The following is a 20,786-nucleotide window of genomic DNA, read 5'->3' as shown; positions in this document are numbered from 1 at the left end:
GCAGTTTGTATATACAGTAATGAGACAATCAGACATTATGGTGCAGCAATTAAGCCACCACTTGGGATGCCAACATTCCTCTAGGGAGTGTCTTGGATCCATAATACTGCCTCTGCCTCCAATCCAGCTTCCATCCTGGGAGGCAGTAGATGATGGCTCAAGTACTTGAGTCCCTGCCACCCACATGGGAGATTCAGACGGAGTTCCTGAGCACTTGGAGAGTGAACCATTAGATGGTTTCTTTCTCTTTCTCTCTCTCTTTTTCTCTAACTCTGCCTTTCAAATAAATAAAAATAAATCTTAAAAAAAATTATATGCAACAGAGGAGTTAATATGCTTTCAAACTAAAACTAGAAAGGGTTAAGTATAAATTAGCTAATGCGGTTTTTGATTTCTACGTATTTACAAAGGGATAATATCTGGGAAGGCACTATAAACTATGACAAATATAATTCTATTTTCTATTCTGGCATTCTGGAAAAACTTGTAGTTAATATCTAATAGAAGGGGCTGGTTCTCGGGCATAGCAGACTAAGCTCCACCTACGGTGCCAGCTCATGTTCTGGCTGCTCCTCTTCTGATCCAGCTCTCTGGTATGGCCTGGGAAAGCAGCAGAAGATGGACCAAGTGCTAGGCCCCTGTAACCACATGGGAGACCCGGAGGAAGCTCCTGGTTCCTGGCTCTGGATCAGCTCAGCTCTGGCTGTTGTGGCCACTAGGGGAGTGGATGGATGGAAGACCTTTCTCTCTGTCTCTCCCTCTCAAATAAATAAATTAAATATTTTTTAAATTATCTAATAGAAAGTAGAAAGTTAATTTTTTCTTTCTGCTCTATTCCCATTCAATGATCAATTAAAGTCCCAAGATAAAATACACAGATGGGAGATTGGGCTTTTTTTTTTTTTTTTTGAAGGGATGCAAGAATTGGGAAAATTTAAACTAGGCTTTACAGTAAACGTGAATTTTCCATTAATTTCCTCATTAAAAAACTTTAAGGGGAAAACATAATTCTAGATATTTTTGCTAGTTAAGTTTTTTTTTTTTAAAGATTTATTTATTTGAAAGGCAGAGTTACAAAGAGAGGGAGAGAAGAATGAGAGAGATCTTCTGTCTGCTGCTTCACTCCCCAAATGGCCTCAATGGCAGGGTTGGGCCAGACTGAAGCCAGGAGTTTCTTCCCAGTCTCCCACTTGGGAGCAGGGGCCCAAGCACGTGGACCATCCTCCACTGCTTTTCTAGGTGCATTAGCAGGGAGCTGGCTATGAAGTGGATCCCCCCGGGACTCTAACCAATGCCCAGATGGGATGCTGGCATCACAGGTGGCAGCTTTACTCACTATGTCACAATGCCAGCCCCCAAGATTTTTCTAAGTTTAAATTTTGATGAACTTTAAGAAACACATACTCCAAATCTACTGGCTCACCTTTATAACAATCAAATATGAAGTCTAAAATATAACAACGTGGCCAGCGCTGTGGAGTAGCAGGTAAAACCATCGCCTGCAGTGCTGACATCCCATATAGGCACTGGTTCAAGAACCAGCTGATCCACTTCTTTTTTTTTTTTTTTTTTTTTTGACAGGCAGAGTGGACAGTGAGAGAGAGAGACAGAGAGAAAGGTCTTCCTTTGCCGTTGGTTCACCCTCCAATGGCCGCCGCGGCCGGCGCGCTGCGGCCGGCGCACCGCACCGATCCGATGGCAGGAGCCAGGAGCCAGGTGCTTTTCCTGGTCTCCCATGGGGTGCAGGGCCCAAGCACCTGGGCCATCCTCCACTGCACTCCCGGGCCACAGCAGAGGGCTGGCCTGGAAGAGGGGCAACCGGGACAGAATCCGGCGCCCCGACCGGGACTAGAACCCGGTGTGCCGGCGCCGCTAGGCGGAGGATTAGCCTAGTGAGCCGCGGCGCCGGCAAGAACCAGCTGATCCACTTCTGATCTAGCTCTTTGCTGTGGCCTGGAAAAGCAGTAGAAGATGGCCCAAGTCCCTGGGCTCCTGCACCCACGTGGGAGACCCAGAAGAAGCTCCTGGCTTCAGATCAGCCCAGCTCTGGCAATTGCAGTCATTTGGGGAGTGTACCAGCAGATGGAAAATCTCTCTTTGCCTCTGCTAATCTGTAACTGTGCCTTTCAAATAAATAAATCTTTAAAAAATTTAAAATAAAATATAGTAACAAAATTTTGATTACTAGAGATTGAGAGTGATAGAGGTTAACTGGATTAAAAAAATTAGGGAAAGCCCAGTGTGGTTCATTAGTTGTGACAAACATACTATATGAGTATATATAACTATAAACATATATATATATATATATGTGAGCATATGAAATGTTAACAGTGGGGGCAGCTGAGGATGGGGTAAATGGAAACTCTGCACTACTTCACAATTTTTGTTTTGTAAATTTAAAACAATTCTGAAATAAAAAGTTTTTTAAAAGACCAGATTAATAGTATGCACACAGAAATAGAACCTCATTGTCAAGAGCTATTTAATAAGACACAATGTATAGTTAAAATTCAATAAACAGGACAAATATATATTGTATATACCCTCACATATATATAAGAAACAGAGGATGATGATGGTTTCAAGCCTCTTGAAGAGTTAATTATTATTTATAAAACAAAACCATTCATGATAAAAGACACAATGCATTTGGTCTATTCTCAAAGGAAGTGGAACACTACTTCACAGAATAGTAAAATACACATTATATATTTTATACATTATTTGTGAAAATCAAATAAGTCCTATCTTTCATCTAAATTGAGAAGTTTACATGATCTATATATATACACACACATGAACATATATGTATTTAAATTTTAATCTTTATATAGATATTAGCAAGTGTTAAATGCTACCATTGATAAAACTTACGAATCAACATGCAGAACTCTCTGTCCACTTCTTGAACATGCAGCCGCAATGATGGATTCAGGCAAACCTATAAAAACACATACCTATATCATTTAGAATGTAGAAATATATATCTATACACACATTTTCCACAAAATGTTCAAAACATGTTCTTACTGTATAGAATACTTTTGCAAGAGACACAACCTTGTGTTCAAAATTATAAAGCATATAGTTATTATATTACATTATTAGATGTTTCTTAAACATATGCCAACACTGAACATCATATTATGCAGAAAAGATATTTTTAAAAATATTAAGGGGACAGCACTGTGGCGTAGTGTGTAAAGCTTCCGCCTGCAGTGCCGGCATCCCATATGGGCGCCGGTTCGAGTCCTAGCCGTTCGGCTTCCGATCAAGCTCTCTGCTATGGCCTGAGAGAGCAGCAGAAGATGGCCCCTGCACCCACGTGGGAGACCTGGAAGAAGCTCCTGGCTCCTGGCTTCAGATCGGCCCAGTTATGGCCATTTTTGACCATTTGGGGAGTGAACCAGCAGATGGAAGACCTCTCTCTCTGCCTCTGCCTCTCTAACTCTGCCTTCCAAATAAATAAACAAATCTCTAAAAAATAAATAAATAAATATACTTAAATTCTTTTTATCTGCCAATCACAAAAAATGAGCAACTGTAAGAATGCTGTTCACACAGAATTTTGTTATTTAGGAACCACATTCACAATTAGTTCATCTGATTCTCTCAACTGCTCTGAGAGATAAGTATCCATGCAACACATTTTAGGGATAAAAAAATAATCTGGAACACAAACATGTTAACATTTTTGCTTGATGCTTTCTTTAAAAGAGATTCTATAGCTGAAATCTGAACTCAGATCTAATGCCAAAGCCACAATACCACAAAGGCATACTTTTTTTTTTTTATTTTAAGAAGTATGTTCACTAGCTTAAAAAGAGGTAATTTACAGATATATCATTTTGCCTTTTGGTCAATACAGCAGTTTGAAAAGAAAACATCACTGCTTTGGAATCAAATTTAGTCATACCACAAAGCTGATTATGACAAAAGGCCATATATTTTACTACCAATAATAGCAGAAAAAATCTGAACATTTATAAAAAGAATGCTCTTATAATTTGAAAAAGTCAGGTTTTCAGCTACATTTGATAGTTAACTCCCTATGTTATAAGTTTAAGACTCTTCTATAACTTTTTACCATGAGATCTACCGTTTTGATAGAGGCTATCAAATCTTTTATGTCAGGCATACAAATAAAACATGTTTGGGAAATTTAGTGCATTTCTATGGTGTTAGTAGTAACTTTCACTATGATGAAACATCCTGATCCTCTGGCATTTTCACCTAGTAGAAAAAGAAATAGTACCATTATTTTGGCAAGGATTTAAACTATACACCAAGCAGCTAAGATTTCAAGAAAAGAGAAAGGTTACCTTCTCTATATAAAAAGTAATATGCACATGGAAGCAATTGACACAATCTCTAGTTTAAAACCACATTAAATACAAGCTCCAGATGACTTCTCAGAGGAACTAGTTTTCCAGTGTTGAACGCTTTGTGGGTATATAATGTCTGGTTCAAAAAAAGTAGTTCTGACCAAATGTACTGAATATAACCATTAAATATCAATTATCGGAAACAAGCCATCATAAAGGTCTAATCTTAAATTTGGATATAATTCAAGAAAAAAATGAGAATGTTTGGTGTAGACAGAAATAGGAGAAAGGAAAATTTTAAATAGCTAAGCATACTCAGTTCCTCAGTTAAAACTACATTATTATTTTTTTAGCATTTTTTCCAAAATAACCATATTTTAATTCTTTTTCCTCAAACTTCTTGAAGTCTTCTCACATGTACATGTATCATACTGATATTGAGTCCTACAAATTTTTATACCTTAGGAACTGTTCTATATTTTTAAATATTTTGTAACACATCTTTGAAGACCTATTTATCTGCTATCTTTCTCTCTGAACTGTTTGGGCTGTGTTTATTTTCTTTTTCTTTTTTTAACTTTTATTTAATGAATATAAATTTCCAAAGTACGGCTTATGGATTAAAATGGCTTCCCCCCCATACCGTCCCTCCCACCCGCAACCCTCCCCTTTCCCACTCCCTCTCCCCTTCCATTCACATCAAGATTCATTTTCGATTCTCTTAATATATAGAAGATCAGTTTAAAACTACATTATTATAATAGTTGTATACCTTAAGACCATTTGAACTTTTTACTACACTTAAACAACTTTCCTTGTTAATGAAGTGCAGTCCCGCCATGGTGTTTTTTTTGTTTTTTTTTTTTTTTTATTTTTTGACAGGCAGAGTGGATAGTGAGAGAGAGAGAGAGAGAGAGAGAAAGGTCTTCCTTTTTGCCGTTGGTTCACCCTCCAATGGCCGCCACGGCTGGCGCGCTGCGGCCAGCGCACCGCGCTGATCCGATGGCAGGAGCGAGGTGCTTCTCCTGGTCTCCCATGGGGTGCAGGGACCAAGCACCTGGGCCATCCTCCACTGCCCTCCCTGGCCACAGCAGAGAGCTGGCCTGGAAGAGGGGCAACCGGGACAGAATCCGGCGCCCCGACCGGGACTAGAACCCGGTGTGCCGGCGCCGCTAGGTGGAGGATTAGCCTAGTGAGCCGCGGCGCCGGCGCCATGGTGTTTTAAAAGCTGATAAGTAGCTCAATTAAAAGAATAACAGTGAAGAAATACTCAGGATGCAGAATTAGCATGCTAACAATAATGTTCTTGTGTATGTATAATGACAGCAATGATAACAATGCCAAACATTAGTATAGGATTTTGTGCTTTGCATTGGATCTTCACAAATATTATCTATTTCTCATTATAATTCTGAGAGGAAAGCAGTATCATCCAAGTGAGGAAATGGGTTCAGAAAGGTCCAATAACTTGCCAAATGTCAAATAATTTAGTAATTTGGTACCTCCAATGCAAAATACCAACATAATTCACTACCTCCGAGCAAGCCATAAGTTTGAGAATTTAAGGGCACTACAGTGATATAATGAAATGGACATAGTCTCAAACCTAGGCTCAAATCTTAGTTCTGCTACTTAACTGGCTGTACAGCATCAGAAAAATCACTTAACTTCTCTGAGCCCTTTTTCCTTCATACATACAAACATCGAAGTGAAATCACTATCTACCTCATAATATTGCTCAGTTGTCAGCATGGGCACTTGCCCTATGAATACAATGAGGGAACTTCAAAAAGTTCATGGAAAAAAATGGAATTAAAGGACATTATTTTGGGGGGCTGGTGCTGTGGCACAGCAAGTAAAGCTGCCACCTGCAGTGCCAGCACCCCATATGGGCACCCGTTCAAGTCTCAGCTGCTCCTCTTGCGATCCAGCTCTCTACTAAGGGCCTGGGAAAGCAGCAGAAGACGGTCCAAGAGTTTGGGCTCTTGCACCCACGTAGGAGACCAGGAAGAAGTAGACAGAGTTCCCACCCACTGGTTCACTCCCTAAATGCCCACAACAGCCAAGATCAGAGCCAGGGGCCGGGAACTCAATCCAGGTCTCACACCTGAGGGGTAGGAACCCAATTACCTGGGTCTCCCCACTGCCTCCTAGGGTCTGTATTAACAGGAAGATGGAGTCAGGAACTGGGTATTGAACCCAGGCACTCCAATGTAGAACATGATTGCACTAACCAGCCATAATACACATTTCCAATCTTTTGGAAGACCTCTTATATGCATGGATTTCAAAATTCTTTTGCACCAAAAAAAATCATCTTTTAATTCCATTTCCACAAGTGTTTGAAGTACACTTATATCTACTCTTACTATCCTACAGAAAGATATTTCAGAGACAGTACATTTTCACCCCACTCTACTCCACACACACATCTATTTTTAGCAGATGCCAACTCCAGTAGCAAACAATAATAAAATTACTCTCCTTCACTTGACCTCAAATAGCTGTTACTTTGGGTAAGCAGATATGAATGTGGTTATTTCAATGGCTGCAATCAACACTGCGAGAGTAAGCCCCTGCTGACAAAGCAAAAGCAAGAATGGATTTCAATACTGAACATGATCTGAGTCCAAATTACATAAAACCAAAATGACTTTTGGTTTTCCTTAATACTTTTATCCAGACATCCCTGCAACTTTGTGAAATGGATAGGTTTTTCCAGTGTGAAATGGTAAGGGCCTATTATCTTCATGCTTAGAATTATTAAAATAATAAATGAATACTACAGTTAACAATGTCTTCTCCTGGGCAAGATTTCATATTTCTTCCCTCTCATTCAGTAAACACAGTTCCTGAACATAGGAGGTACATAGTAGATCCTCTCTATATATTTGCTGAAGGAAAAAAAAAAAATAGGAAAAGGCATGTCGCTCCCCCTCTTCGTGGAGGAATGACACAGGACCCTGCGCTGTTCTTTCGTCTGCTCGGCCCTCCCCAGGTTTGCTGCTGGTTCTTCCCGGGTTGGCTACCGTCCCTTCCACCTCCGTGGAAGGGCGGTTCCCCCTGCCACTTTCCCCACTTCCGCGGGGGAGCGGCACACCGCCGGCCGGCTCTCTCGGGGGCTGCACAGGTGTTCCCTCAGATGTTCCCCTTAGATGTTCCTGGTGCGTGTTGTCTCTCTCCTCCTTTATAGTCCTCTTCCACCAATCCCAACTCTGCTACCCACACGCCAAGTATGCTGCTCTCCTCCAATCAGGAGCAGGTCCCACAGTTTATTGGTTGAACTGGAGGCAGCTGTGTAGAAGCTGTTACTCCCTTCTCAGCGCCATATTGTGGGAGAGCAGATGCATAGAGTAAGTCTTAATTCCAGTAACTTAGTCTAGTCCGAGTTGCTCCCAGTTGCTCCCCACAAAGGCATCCCGTATGGGTGCTGGTTTGAGTCCCTGCTCCTCCACTTCAAATCCAGCTCTCTGCTATGGGAAATCAGTAGATAATGACCCAAATCCTTGGGTCCTTGCACCCTTGTGGGAGACTCAAAAGAAGCTCCTGGCTCTGGATCAGCCCAGCTCCAGCTGTTGCCACCATTTGGGGAGTGAACCAGCAGATGGAAGACCTCTCTTTCTCTTTCACCTTCTGTCTGTCTGTCTGTCTCTCTCTGCCTCTAACTCTGCCTTTCAAATAAATAAATAAATCTTTTTTTTAAAAATTGTTATGAGAATACAATGGAATAGATTCCCTCTGTAGAGGGGGGGTCATGGAAAGCCCATAGACAAGACACTAGCTGGGTCTTTCAGGATCTTTATCAACCCAAACTAAAGAGTGTAGAAGAAAGAAAAAGCAAAGTAGAAGTGAACATTCCCAGCAAAAGGTAAAGGAAGGGAGAACCAAAAGGTGATGCTTGGAAAAAGAGTGACTAGCCTGGCCTATTTTACCCAACATAAAGTTTTCAAGAGTTATCCATGTTGCAGCATGGGTCAGCACTTCATTATTCTTTTTAAGAGGCAATATTCCATGATACGGACATCCCATATTTTTCTTAGCCCTTCTTCCCTCTGTAGGCATATATGTTGCTCTCACATCTTAACTATTATAAATAATGCTGCAAAAATATAAAGCCAGCCATAGGAGGGCAGATATTACATGATTCCCCTTTTAACAAGTATCTAAAATAGGTAAATTCATAGAATCAAAGAGTAGAAAGGTGGTTTACCATTTTTCTGGGGGTGAGGCAAATACGGAGTTGCAAACCAATGGGCATAAAGTTTGTTCTATGAGAAGAGTAAGTTCTAGAGATCTGCGGCACAACACAGTGCCTATAGTTAACAACACTGTGTTCTACACTGAGAAATTTCCTGAGAGAGTGGATCTCATGTTGAGTATTCTGACCACAACACAATGAAGGGGGGGAGGGAGAATGGGAGTTTTGAAACCCAATTGTGAACTCTGAACTTGAACTTCTAAGTAAGCTGGAGTCTTGAAAGGATGTTAGCCAGAACAGCATGGTCAAATCAGTGTTCCAAGGGGAAAAAACCCATCACAGCATGGAAGGTGAACTTTGTAAAACTGGAGCTTTAAGTTTTGGGGTTCTTTTTAATCCTTGTTAGGAAAAGTTATATACTTAAATTTTTGATTCTATTGGTAATTTAGTAAAAAGTAAAGTGTTTTGTTTAAAATTCATAAACATGATTTTAGCAGCACTTAAACCCTTTATGAATTTCAAAATTCAACATCTTAATGGTTAAAAAATTAACTTCTGAATCAATAAATTCATACAAAAATCCTTGCAATGAATTTATATGAAACACATATAGACTTACAGTCTCTCTCATGAGGAAAAACCAGATATGAGTTAGAAACAGATACCCTAAACGAGAACTGAATCACACAACATTCCGTTGGAAATACTCTTTAAAATGTATGAACATGAATATATAAGTACAATGTTTTCAACTATAATTATGGGGCCAATACTACTTGCATGCCTCATTAGGAGTATAGGTATAAAATAATAAACCCCTTAGCATCTTCTGGGATGTCACTGATATTCAATAAACGTTGCTTCTCTTCCATCCTCTTCCAACTCCTTCAATAATATTAGTTATTTGGAGGGAAAAACAGAGGTTATCACTTGCTAACTATATACTTAAGTTATACTTTGAGTTATCTTCAAAGATTAACGACAAGAAATCTGCATCCCATTTCGGGTTTGAGTCTGAGCTTTGCTTCAGGTTCCAGCTTTCTGCTAATACACATCCTGAGAGCTATCAGGTAATGGTTCAAGTTCTTGGCTTCCTGACACCCACGTAAGAGATCTGGATTGACTCTGGGCTCCTGGCTTCAAACTGGCCCCATCCCAGCTATTGTGGGCATTTAGGGAATGAACCAGAGGACAGATCTCTATCAGCCTGTTTCTCTTTCAAGTAAATAAAATAAATACATAATTTTTAAAAATCTAACAACTTAAAGTTGTCTTTAAAAAGTCAAACAGCCTTCTCTATATGTATTCTATGAAAGTCCATCAAATACTGAATACCATTTAAACATTTCACATTATTATATGATTACTGAATTCATTAGTAAGGTGATACCAAAAAATTTGCTCTACCATATATCGGGATTATAGGAAATGTGCATCATTCTGAGGCAAAATCAACTTTAAGTAGCAAGTCATTTTTATTAAATATAGGTAAATATTAGGTATTTAATTAGCATTCCTACACAGTTGTAATGGGGAGAAATTGAGGTTTGCTCCATCACACGCTTCTCAGCTGAGATTGTTACAAAGTTGGTAATGAGAAAAAAAATATGAGAAGCTTTGGATCTGTTATATAATCACATAACAGCAGGTGTGGCCCCAACTTTCTGCAATTTTCCAAAACCTGTCTAGATAAAATAGAGATGTTGATTATCAAATGAAGGAGCTAGGCTAAAAACAGAACCAAAAAGGTATAAAATTAGTATTTCCAAGAATCTGACCTAAAATATTTTAAGAATGAAACCATTATTCACTCATTTTTCAAAATCCCCCTTTAATCTAAATCCTTAATGTTGAACCTCATCATTCACCACTGTAATATTTAAGACAGTTCTCCATGATATACTCTTAAAAGTGTATTAGTATCTGGAATTGATTTTTCCTAACACTATACTTACATGAGATAAACATAAAATAAAGTACTTACACCACCCCCATCACATCGAACAATAAATAATAGATTCCCCTGACAGGACTTTGATGACCTAGCAAAGCCCGAGTGCTTTCAGCCCAAATCATATGAAACCATAAATCATTCTTTATTTTATAGAACATTTCAAAAATGGATTCCTGCTTTCTACCTTGAAAGTCATTTCATGTGTTATTTATAACTAGTGAAGACCAGAATGGAAAGAAAATTACATAGAACTAGAAAATTTACTGTGACTACTTTTATAAAGAATAACTTCTTTTTTAAGGAAAAAAATACAATTACTGGTGAAGAAAAATATGTGAATACAACAAGCTTTTAGAGATCTACAACCTTTGTTTTACAACTTAAACAATTCTATGAAAAGACATTCCACACCCTTATTAACAACACATAAAGAACATTAGTCCAAAACTGACTGGGTTGAACAATGGAAAGACTAGACTATATACTTAACTGGTGTTGCAGCCATTCAAGACATCAAAAATGAGGACAAACTAAATTTCAACCCATCTTAAGTTATTTTGTTGACTGCTATCCTAATTTGTATATTGAAAGTTAATCTTTTGTCTATTCTTTAGTAGCTATCTTAAAAGTGAAAAAGAACTGTAAGTAGCCTAGTGAACTACAAAAATTTACAGATAAAAATATTACTTTCAAATTGATTATTTTTAGTGATTTTGACCCCCCCCCCCCCCCCGCACACAAAATACCAAACATATTAGTAAGCGTAGTAATTTTAAATCTATAGATTCCTCCCTCATTGGAGAAAGCGCTGCATTTATATCTATGTAAATTTTAGAATTTTAGAAAAGTATGTTACCTATTAAAATGTTAACTATATTCCTGTTTTCGTTTTTTTAGAAAAGTATGTTACCTATTAAAATGTTAACTATATTTCCTGTTTTCATTTTTTAGAAAAGCATGTTACCTATTAAAATGTTAATTACATTTCCCTTTTTTTTTTTCAGGATAGTGTGAGTTTTAAGGAATGGCTAAAAACATGAACATTATTTCAGTATTCAGAGTACTGAACTAAGAGTCAGGAGGCCTGGCTTCATGCTTTCAGGTTTACACTACATGGCTGGCATCTTGGTTAAGTCACTTAACCTCTCTTGAATCCAGTTTCCTCAAGATATCCTTAGTAAATATAACCAAGGGCTTCCAATAAGTGACCTAAAAGGTTTGCTGCAAATTTTGAATATTGAGTTAAAGCTAAATCAACAGTTTGGCCTCTGTTCTTGGGCAAATTACTTAAAACTGAAAAATAAAGGGTACAGGTATTTGCTAAAAGTGGTTAAGATCCTTCCTCCTCCCACCCCCAATCTCACCCCTCCTTAGGACACCTGCATCCCATATAGAAGCACCTAGGCTTACCTTCTTATTCCAGTTTCCTGATAATCAGCAGGGAGGCAGAGGGTGCTGGCCCAAGTACTTGGGTCCCTGCCATCAACATGGGAGACCAAGATTGAGTTCTGGGATCCTGGCTCTAGCCTGGCTAAGCCCAAGTGGGCATTTAGAGAATCAATCAGTATATGAATAATCTCTCCCTCTCTTTCAAATGAATTTTTAAAATAACTTAAAAACAAAGAAAAATAAAAAGGGGTGGGAATTTGGCCTAGTGGTTAATACACCCATTAAGACACACACATCCCATATCAAGTGCCTGGATTCAATACTCAGCTCTAGCTCCTGACCCCAGTTTCCTGCGAATACTGACTGTGGAAGACAGCAATACTGGCTCAAGTAATTGAGTTCCTGCCACACACGTGGGAGACCTGGATTGAGTTCCTGGCCCCTGGCTCCACCTTCGGCTTAGCTCAGCCTGACCCAGCCCGGGGCCCTTTGCAGGCATTTGGAGAGGGAACCAGCAGATAGGATAGGAACACTGTCTCTCTCACTCTCCCGCTCCCTCTCAAATAAATTAATGAACGGAAAAATAAAAATGGGATTCTGAAAAGATGGCAGCAGCAGCAAAGGTGTCAAACTGACAGTGCAACCAGGATATCAAATTCAAACACCCAGGCTCGACATCTACAACAAAGCTAGGTGATAAAATATATACTCCAAAATGTAGTGGCTCATTACAAACCACCCAAAACTGTAAGAACCACATGATATCAGAAAGTGTGCCAAAGGAAATAAACACAAAATAAATTTTGACATCACTAAGCATCAGAAAACTCCAAAAGTCCTGAAAACCAGAACATCCCAAATTTTCAGTCACGTTTTCACTGGAAGTTTGGCAGGCTATTCTGGGAAAAGCAGAGCCCAGGGAAGGGCCTTTGCAGCCTTCAACTGTGGAGGAGGGCAGAGGGAGTGCTAGGTTGGGGGGAGGGACAAGAACTTTGGAAACCAACAAACCAGTTTCAGATACTAATCCAGCATCAAGGAGTAACTGTTGGGAAACTAATCAAAACTCAATAGAAAAAGGAAAAGGCACAAAGGAAAGAAATTCCAGAAATACTGGGGGAGTTTAAGAGTCAGCAGATCACACATCTTGGCTACATGTTTGATTATTTCATGAAAGCCCTGAAGAGGAAAATGTAGTTATGAAGTTAGGAAAATTATCCTGGCCCATATTCCTTATTAACAAAAAAAAGAGGGAAACCTCATTTAAAAATGAGCAGCACAAAAGAATCTCTGTTGAATCCCATGCAGTGTACAGTAAGAGAAGAGAATAACAAGGAAAATAACATCCCAACAGACATTGAAATCATGTGAGAAATGATGGGACAAAGACATAAGCCTCAGCCATTCCACTCATTGCCCAAAAAATAAACACTGGAATGTATTCCTTGCCCTTGAATTTCACATTCTATTGCCTTCATATCCCACCCCCACAGCCACCTGAAAGACCAGTTCCAGGAATTCCCTTCTTCCTGCTGTTCCCTACTGATCCCCATCCCTAGCTCTCCTAATATATAAAAAGGCCCAATCCGGGCCTTCTGCCCTGTGTTCCATCAATGTGCATTCGGGCAGTTGGTCACCTACCTCTACGGATTTATTTTCTCTGAATAAATTCGGTCTGGCTGTAAACTTGTACACCTCCTCTCTCTTCTGTGCCTCTTTTCCTAACATTTTGGTGCCCCGTGTGAGGAGGCACCAATCTGCAACTCTTTTCCTAACAAGAAATACATCCTCACAAACTAGATGAAAACTATAACCTAACTGTGGTAACATGAGGTAAGATACTGACAAAATGTTAGAAGTTCTGGGAGCACAATAAATTGGAATTAGAAAAACCAAATAGTGAAGTGATTAGAGAATAGGAACATTTGAAAGTTGGTGAGATGAGTTACAAATTAAAGAAAAAAGTCATTTCATCTAAACCAGAAGGAACACAAGAACAAAGAAATATAATGGATAGATGCCTCAAGAAAAACTGAAGATGTAAAAGGTATGTGATTGAAGGTACAGTTGTTTAGCTTAAAAAGGAAAGCCCTTATCTTTTAGATGTATGTTGAAATGTTTACATACAGAATGATATTGGATCTGGGGCTTGGTCACAAATACTGTTAGGTAGGAAGTCAGATATGAGCTTATGTGTGTGTGACAAAGGCCTAAGGAGACATCTATGTCCAGCATATGCATCTCAAAGCCATTCCGTTAACCTTCCAGGGCCAGCCCAGTATCTGCATCCTTCCCTGCCCCTTCTACCCGATAACCAGCCAGGTGGGGGTCCCCGCCCCTTCTGCCCCATAATCTTCCAATCTTCCAGGTGCAGCCCAGTATCTGCATTTCAAATATCCTGCTCGGGATCCCGACCTTTCAGGGGGTCCTGCTCATCCTTCCTCTAACCGGGTGGTGCCAGCCAGGCTGTCTGATAACTTCAGGGGGAAAACTCAGAAAGGAATTTTTCATATTTACATCCAAAAAGTCCTTTGTTCCAGGAGGAGAAGAGGAGAAGGCAAGGCCCATCCCCTTAGTCCCCCACCCCATCCCCGCTGCCCCGCCCCGCCGCAACCCACCTGGCCTGGCCAGGTGTATTCTCTCCACTCAATCATGTAACCTTGCTCTCCCCCAGTCTGGCCTACTGGGCACTCTTTCTCAGGTTCTGTCTAGAGAGGTGCCCATCTGTTCTTATGGATGTCCCTAGCCTAATAAACCTTGCTATTTTGCTTTCCGCTACTCTCCATCTCATGCCTGAATTCTTTCTTGCATGAAGACAAGGACAGGGTTGAATGGCAAAATGAGACAGAAAGTGGAAGACAAAGAAAACAAGATTGGCCATGAGCTTATGACTGTTGGAAATGGGAGACAGGTACACGGGGGTGGGAGGGTTGTTTTCTTCTACATTTTTATGTTTGAAAGTTTTATATAATGAAAAAGTTTAAAAACAAAAATAAAAAGGAAAATACCAAGGGCCACCATTGAGGCACAGCGGATTAAGTTACAGCTTGGGCCCCTGGCAGCCTATCTTGGAGTCTCAATTACTCTGCTTCTAAGCCAGCTTCCTGCTAATGCATCTGGGAAGGCAGCAGCAGCAGATGGCCCAAGTGCTTGATTTCTTGCCATCCACGTGGGAGACTCTGATACACTTACTGGCTGGCTTCCACCTAGCCTAACCCAACTCTCCCCTCCCCTCCCCTCCTCCTCTTCCCCTCTTCTCTCCTCTCTTCTCTTCTTTCTCTCTCTCTCTGCCTTTCCAATCAATAAATAAATCTTAAAAATAAGGAAAACGCTAAACTTTAAGAGTCAATGAAAGACTGAACCTATAAAACACAATTCCCTGAAAAAGAGATTTTGTATTGTTTTTATGTAAATCAAGAAAATGGTATCTCAAATTCTCTTAAAAAGTTTTATTAGGCAACATAAATATTTGTTGAAGACCCTGTCCATGCCAGAAAATACAATAAAAAGTCTCTACTACAATTAATTTTTACTTTTCTTAACACTGATGTTTCTACTGTATCAATTTAAGCAACCAAAATTATCTTTTTCATAGCAAAGGATGCCTCAGCTAAGCTTTCCTCAAATTTAACATAATATTTAACTTGTGATGAGGCAAATAAAATTTCTATGTTGAGAACACATTTTACTTACGTACCACAGAAGAAACAGGACCTTTACTGCATTATTTATAAAGCTATGAGTCTAAAATATGATGAAAGAGACTGAGTGCTCATTCCAAAAATGGTATAAAAATCACAGAAAAATAACCTTCCCACTTATATGAATTCCTATCATGAAATTCATTTTTAAAAGGACATAAAACTTCATGGGCCTTATAAAGTAAATTTTAAAGTACCTATGAATTTGTTATTTTTAACCATATTAATTTTTCTTAAAGGACCCAACACTTCAATGTCTTAAATGGAGCTTCATTACATATTTAAGAGAAAATGAGATGTATAGCATTGAAGAAACACTGAGGAAAATTATTTCATCTTGAACATTAAAAAAGTTACACTGAGTTTATTAAAATGAAAGTTGAAGCATAAAATTTTTTTCTAATGAAAACTGTAATTTTATTTTGCTAAGAATTTCCTAAACACAAATTCAAGAATGATAAAGTAAAATCAGTATAAAAGGTTCATGAATCATTTTCCAGTCTGTTTGCACTTCAAAATACTTACTAGAAATACTTGAGAAGCAATATGAGTTATTTTCTCTCACAACTCAATCCCTAACAAAACTGCTTTCATCTTTCCATTATTTTTCAGTCATTATCCACATATAAGAATGCATATGGCAGTAGATGATGGAGAAACCGAAATATTGAGAGGTTAAGTAATTTTCCAAAAATCACATACCCAATAAATGGCAAAGATCGAAATTCAGACAATTTGAATCTAAAATCTGTGCTCTGAAGTACTATTCTGCTTAAAGATATTTCTTTATTCCATGCACACCAAGTAATTTTACAATAAATTCTATTTCCCAAATGATCAGATTCTAGGAAGTGGGTACTCAAACTCATGGACATCAATTATGCTACAAAGGTATGTTCTCCTTTGTAAATTAAGAATACATTCAGTGGCAGCTGGTAAATGTAGAAGGAATCAAAGAATTAGGGAAAAAAAACATAATTTCAAGTCCTAATAGAAATATTTATATAAGAACTGTCAACGGATTTTAAAACGGTTATTTATCAAACTGAATATCTGGACCTTGCCAAATTAACAATATACAGATTATTTTCAATACACAGGGATAAACAGATACCCATACAATACAGGATTCAGACTATTATCCCAATCCAAGGTCAACCTTAACAACACTCATAGTGGTTCAACCAGATACCACATGTCTTCTGGTAAGCTCTAACATAACATTCACATCATCTAAGATGGATTCTAGCCAATCTGTTAACCTTGAATCCATTATTAAGCCTTCAGTTTTAACTTTTAGTTTACAGAAAAAAATATGAGCTAGAAAAACAAAGTAAATGATACTATAAGAAAGACAGTTTCCAAATGTTAAAGGTAAAATACACTTTAGGGTCACTGGCCCAGTTTCTTCAATATATATCATTTGGGGGGCAGGGTAGAGAAGAGTAGGTAGAGAAGGAGGTAGAGGAGGGTGAAGGAGAGGAAAGAAGGAGAAATAGAAATGCAGAATACTGAACTGGACACAAGTTTGTACTTGTGGGCTAGTAATAGCAGGGGTAAGTTCAGGAAACTTAGTGTATTATATGAGATAAAAATGCACTGTAATGGATAGAGAGGTAAGGATTGTCGACTGAAACAGTTGCAAAATGGTACCTATAAAGTAATTTTCTTTTGGCATGAATGTTTACAACTATGACATTTTCTATTTCAGGGAAGGGTTGAAAAGCTGAGATCCAAAGGGCAAACAAATACATTTAACTTTTATAAACCAGCACAATCTAGTGAAGTTGAAGATTTGCAAACCTAAAATATTACATAATAGCAGTGTGTGTGTGACAGTGTGCAACAGAATCACATCAATTTACATCTGTATGATGAATATCACAAGCTCAATACTGAGCAACACAAGCAATTCACATAAAGAACACATAGAATTTTGAAAGTTAGGCAAGGATCAAAAACAACTAAAACTAAGAATACTTTGTTAGACATACATAAACACATGATAAAACCACTTTACAAAATACATGAGAACAATGGATACATTTTCAGGAAAGGAAAGTGGTACACGATAATGGTGGGGCCCAGAGGGAGCTTTTATGATATTGGTAATGTTTGGGTTACATTTTTTTCTGAAGCTATGGCATGCATATATGGGCATTCATTTTATTATTGTTCAATCAAGTAGATATAAAGGGGTCTTCAAAAACTCATGGGAAAAAAGTATGCATAGATTTTTTTTAATTGCACCAAACAAAAACAAAAACAAAACTCTGGCATCTAAACAGAACCCAGTCTAAGGCATTTAAAGGGGTAAGACATCAGGCCGGCGCTATGGCACAGTGGGTTAATCTTCCACCTGCGGCACCAGCATCCCATATGGGTACTGGTTCTAGTCCCAGCTGCTCATTTTCCAATCCAGCTCTCTGCTGTGGCCTGGGAAAGCAGTAGAAGATGGCTCAAGTCCTTGGGCCCCTGCACCCACGTGGGAGACCGGGAGGAAGCTCCTGGCTCCTGGCTTTGGATCAGCACAGCTCTGGCCCTTGCGGCCATTTGGGGAGTGAACGAACCAGTGGATGGAAGACCTCTCTGTCTCTCCCTCTCACTGTCTGTAACTCTACCTCTCAAATAAATAAATAAAATCTTCAAAAAGGCGGGGGGAGGATAAGACATCAGTTTGAGAAGGGTGTCCCTCAGGAGTCGTGGCACAATGGGTGAAGCCATTGCTTGCAACTCCAGCATTACTTCAGCTCCCTGCTAATGTACCTGAGGCTCTGCCACCCATGTGGGACAAAGGGATGAAGTTTCTGGCTCCTGGCTTCAGCCTGGCTCAGATACTGCTGTTGTAGTAATTTGGGGTGTAAACCAGTGGATGGACAATAAATATCTCTTTCCATCTCTCTCTCACACACTCACACTGTCATCAAGCCTTTCAAATTAATTAAATTTTTTAAAAGGAAAAGCAAAAGAGCCCCTATCAAAGCAACATGGATTCTGCTAAAATTTAAGTAAGAACAAATATCAAACTGATAGTAAAGCTTGGGTGGAAGAATGGTGAAACCATGGTCTGTAAAGTTTACACCGTGTCTCCAAAAAATCAGCAGGTGACAAGTGGAAGACTCATGTTAGGAAAGGATGATGGGGCTGGAGATGTGGCAAAGTGGGTAAAGCCACTGCCTGCAGTGCAGGCATTCCATATGGGCGCTAGTTGGGAGTCCTGGCTACTTCACTTCCAAACCAGCTCTCTGCTATGGCTTGGGAAAGCAGGAGAAGATGGCCTAAGTCCTTGGGCCCCAGCACCTGCATGGGAGACACGGAAAAACTCCTGGCTCCTGGCTTTTGATCGGCCCAGTTCCGGCCATTGCGTCCATTTGGGGAGTGAAGCAGCGGATGGAAGACCTCTCTCTCTGCCTCTGCCTCTCTGTAAGTCTACCTTTCAAATATATAAATAAATTAAAATCTTTAATTTTTTTTTTTTAAAAGAGAAGGGATGAGATGGAACCACTTTTGTGGCATAACGGGTTAAGCTGCTGCCTGTAATGCCAGCATCCCAATATGGGCCCTGGTTCGAGTCCCAGCTATTCCACTTCAGATCTAGCTCCCTACTAATACACCTGGGAAAGTAGTGGAAGACAGTCCAAGTGCCTGGGCTCTTGCCACCCACATGGGAGACCCAGAAGAAGCTCCTGGCTCCTGGGTTCTGCCTGGCCTAGCCCAAATTGTTGTAGCTATTTGGGGAGTGAACCAGGAGACTGAAGATATTGATATTGATTTCTCTCTATATATATGTGTGTGTGTGTGTATTTATGTGTATATGTGTATGTAAATACATATATGTGTATGTATGTATGTATCTGCCCCACTCCCTCTCTGTAACTCTGCCTTCAAGCAAATAAAACAAATCTTTAAAAATAAGAAGGGATAGGATAATGGTGATGAAAAAGCCTCCATCAATAGACTATCTACAACAATTTTCAAGGAAAAAAAACAGATCTTGTTCATGAACTGAAGAGGAGTAATGATTCAAAGCAGAAATAGCCAGAACCACAGACATCTTACTGGCTCAGCTTACACAATTCTGACTAAAAAATTAAAGTGCAGTAAACTTTCTGCTCAATGGGTGCCAAAACCATTGTGCCCAGACTAGCTGCAGACAATAGAGCTTTCAATGAAAATGTTAAACAAGTGAGATCATGATGCTGAAGCACTTCTTCAAAAAACTGGAACACAAGAGAAACATGTCTTTACCAGTGTGAGCATGAAGACAAAGCACAATCAAAGTGATGGCTACCATGAGGTAGATAGAAGTGGTCCAGTTAAAGCAAAAGTAGACCCACTCAAGAGCAAAGGTCATGGCAATGGTTTTCTTTTGGGGATATTCCAGGCATTATCCTTGTTGACTTCACAGACAGAGCACCAAAGAACAGCAACAACAACAAAAATCCCTGCTTATTAGGAGGCAATTTTGAGAAAGTTAGCCAAAACTTACTAGCAGAAAATTGCCAGGAAAGCTTCACCAGAGATACCCTCCCCAACACAACACTCCGGCTCATTCCTCTCATCAGATAAGGGCAATTCTGTGAGAGTTTTGATGGGAAATCATTAGGCACCCAACTTATAGTCCTGACTCGGCTTTGTTCCCCTTCTGCCTTCTGTTTCTTTTTTAATTCCCCTCCCCCCTTTTCTTCAGTTAATAATATGAAAAGGACTGCACTAGCATGGAATTTCTAGGTCCCTCTATTCTTTAGTAGACTAACTGGCTGGTATCACTGTTTACAAAAGTACACTGAACTTGATAGAACTTGTGTTGAGAAATACTGTTTATATTTGTTTTTATCTTTATATTTTAATTTCATTTTTCCTGACACTTTCAAAATTCCTTGGCATGGCATATGACACCTAACTATGGGGATACTTCTGAGAAATGGGTCAGCAGGCAATTCAGCTTCACTGTTGTAGTAACATCATAGAGTATACTTACAAAAACCCAGATGGTATTGTTCACTACACACCTAGGCTATACAATACACACACAAATATATATCAATACACATAGACTATTGCTCCTAAGCCTCTGAAGAACAAAACAACATGAGATTAAATCAAGTACAAAAGAAAACCATTCAATCAAGAAACTGGTAAGATGTATGAGGGTGCTACCCGCAAACATGGCATATTGTTTTATAGTAAATTTTATAAGCAAGTGCATATTTAAAAAT

General features: G+C 39.2%; 1 protein-coding gene across 1 annotated transcript in view; it reads right to left on the bottom strand.

Moving 5' to 3' along the window:
* CHM (CHM Rab escort protein) overlaps nucleotides 1–20,786 on the bottom strand; it is a 208,804-nt gene that overhangs the window by 177,409 nt on the left and 10,609 nt on the right. Inside the window, exon 2 of the mRNA XM_008272993.4 lies at nucleotides 2,878–2,944. Coding sequence (XP_008271215.2) covers nucleotides 2,878–2,944 — 67 coding nt within the window. The remainder of the gene's footprint in view (nucleotides 1–2,877; nucleotides 2,945–20,786) is intronic.

Source organism: Oryctolagus cuniculus, chromosome X, assembly GCF_964237555.1.
Source record: "Oryctolagus cuniculus chromosome X, mOryCun1.1, whole genome shotgun sequence".
Lineage (NCBI taxonomy): Eukaryota > Metazoa > Chordata > Mammalia > Lagomorpha > Leporidae > Oryctolagus > Oryctolagus cuniculus.
The sequence above is the reverse complement of the archived record's forward strand: the minus strand, read 5'-3'. Positions and strand labels throughout refer to the sequence as shown.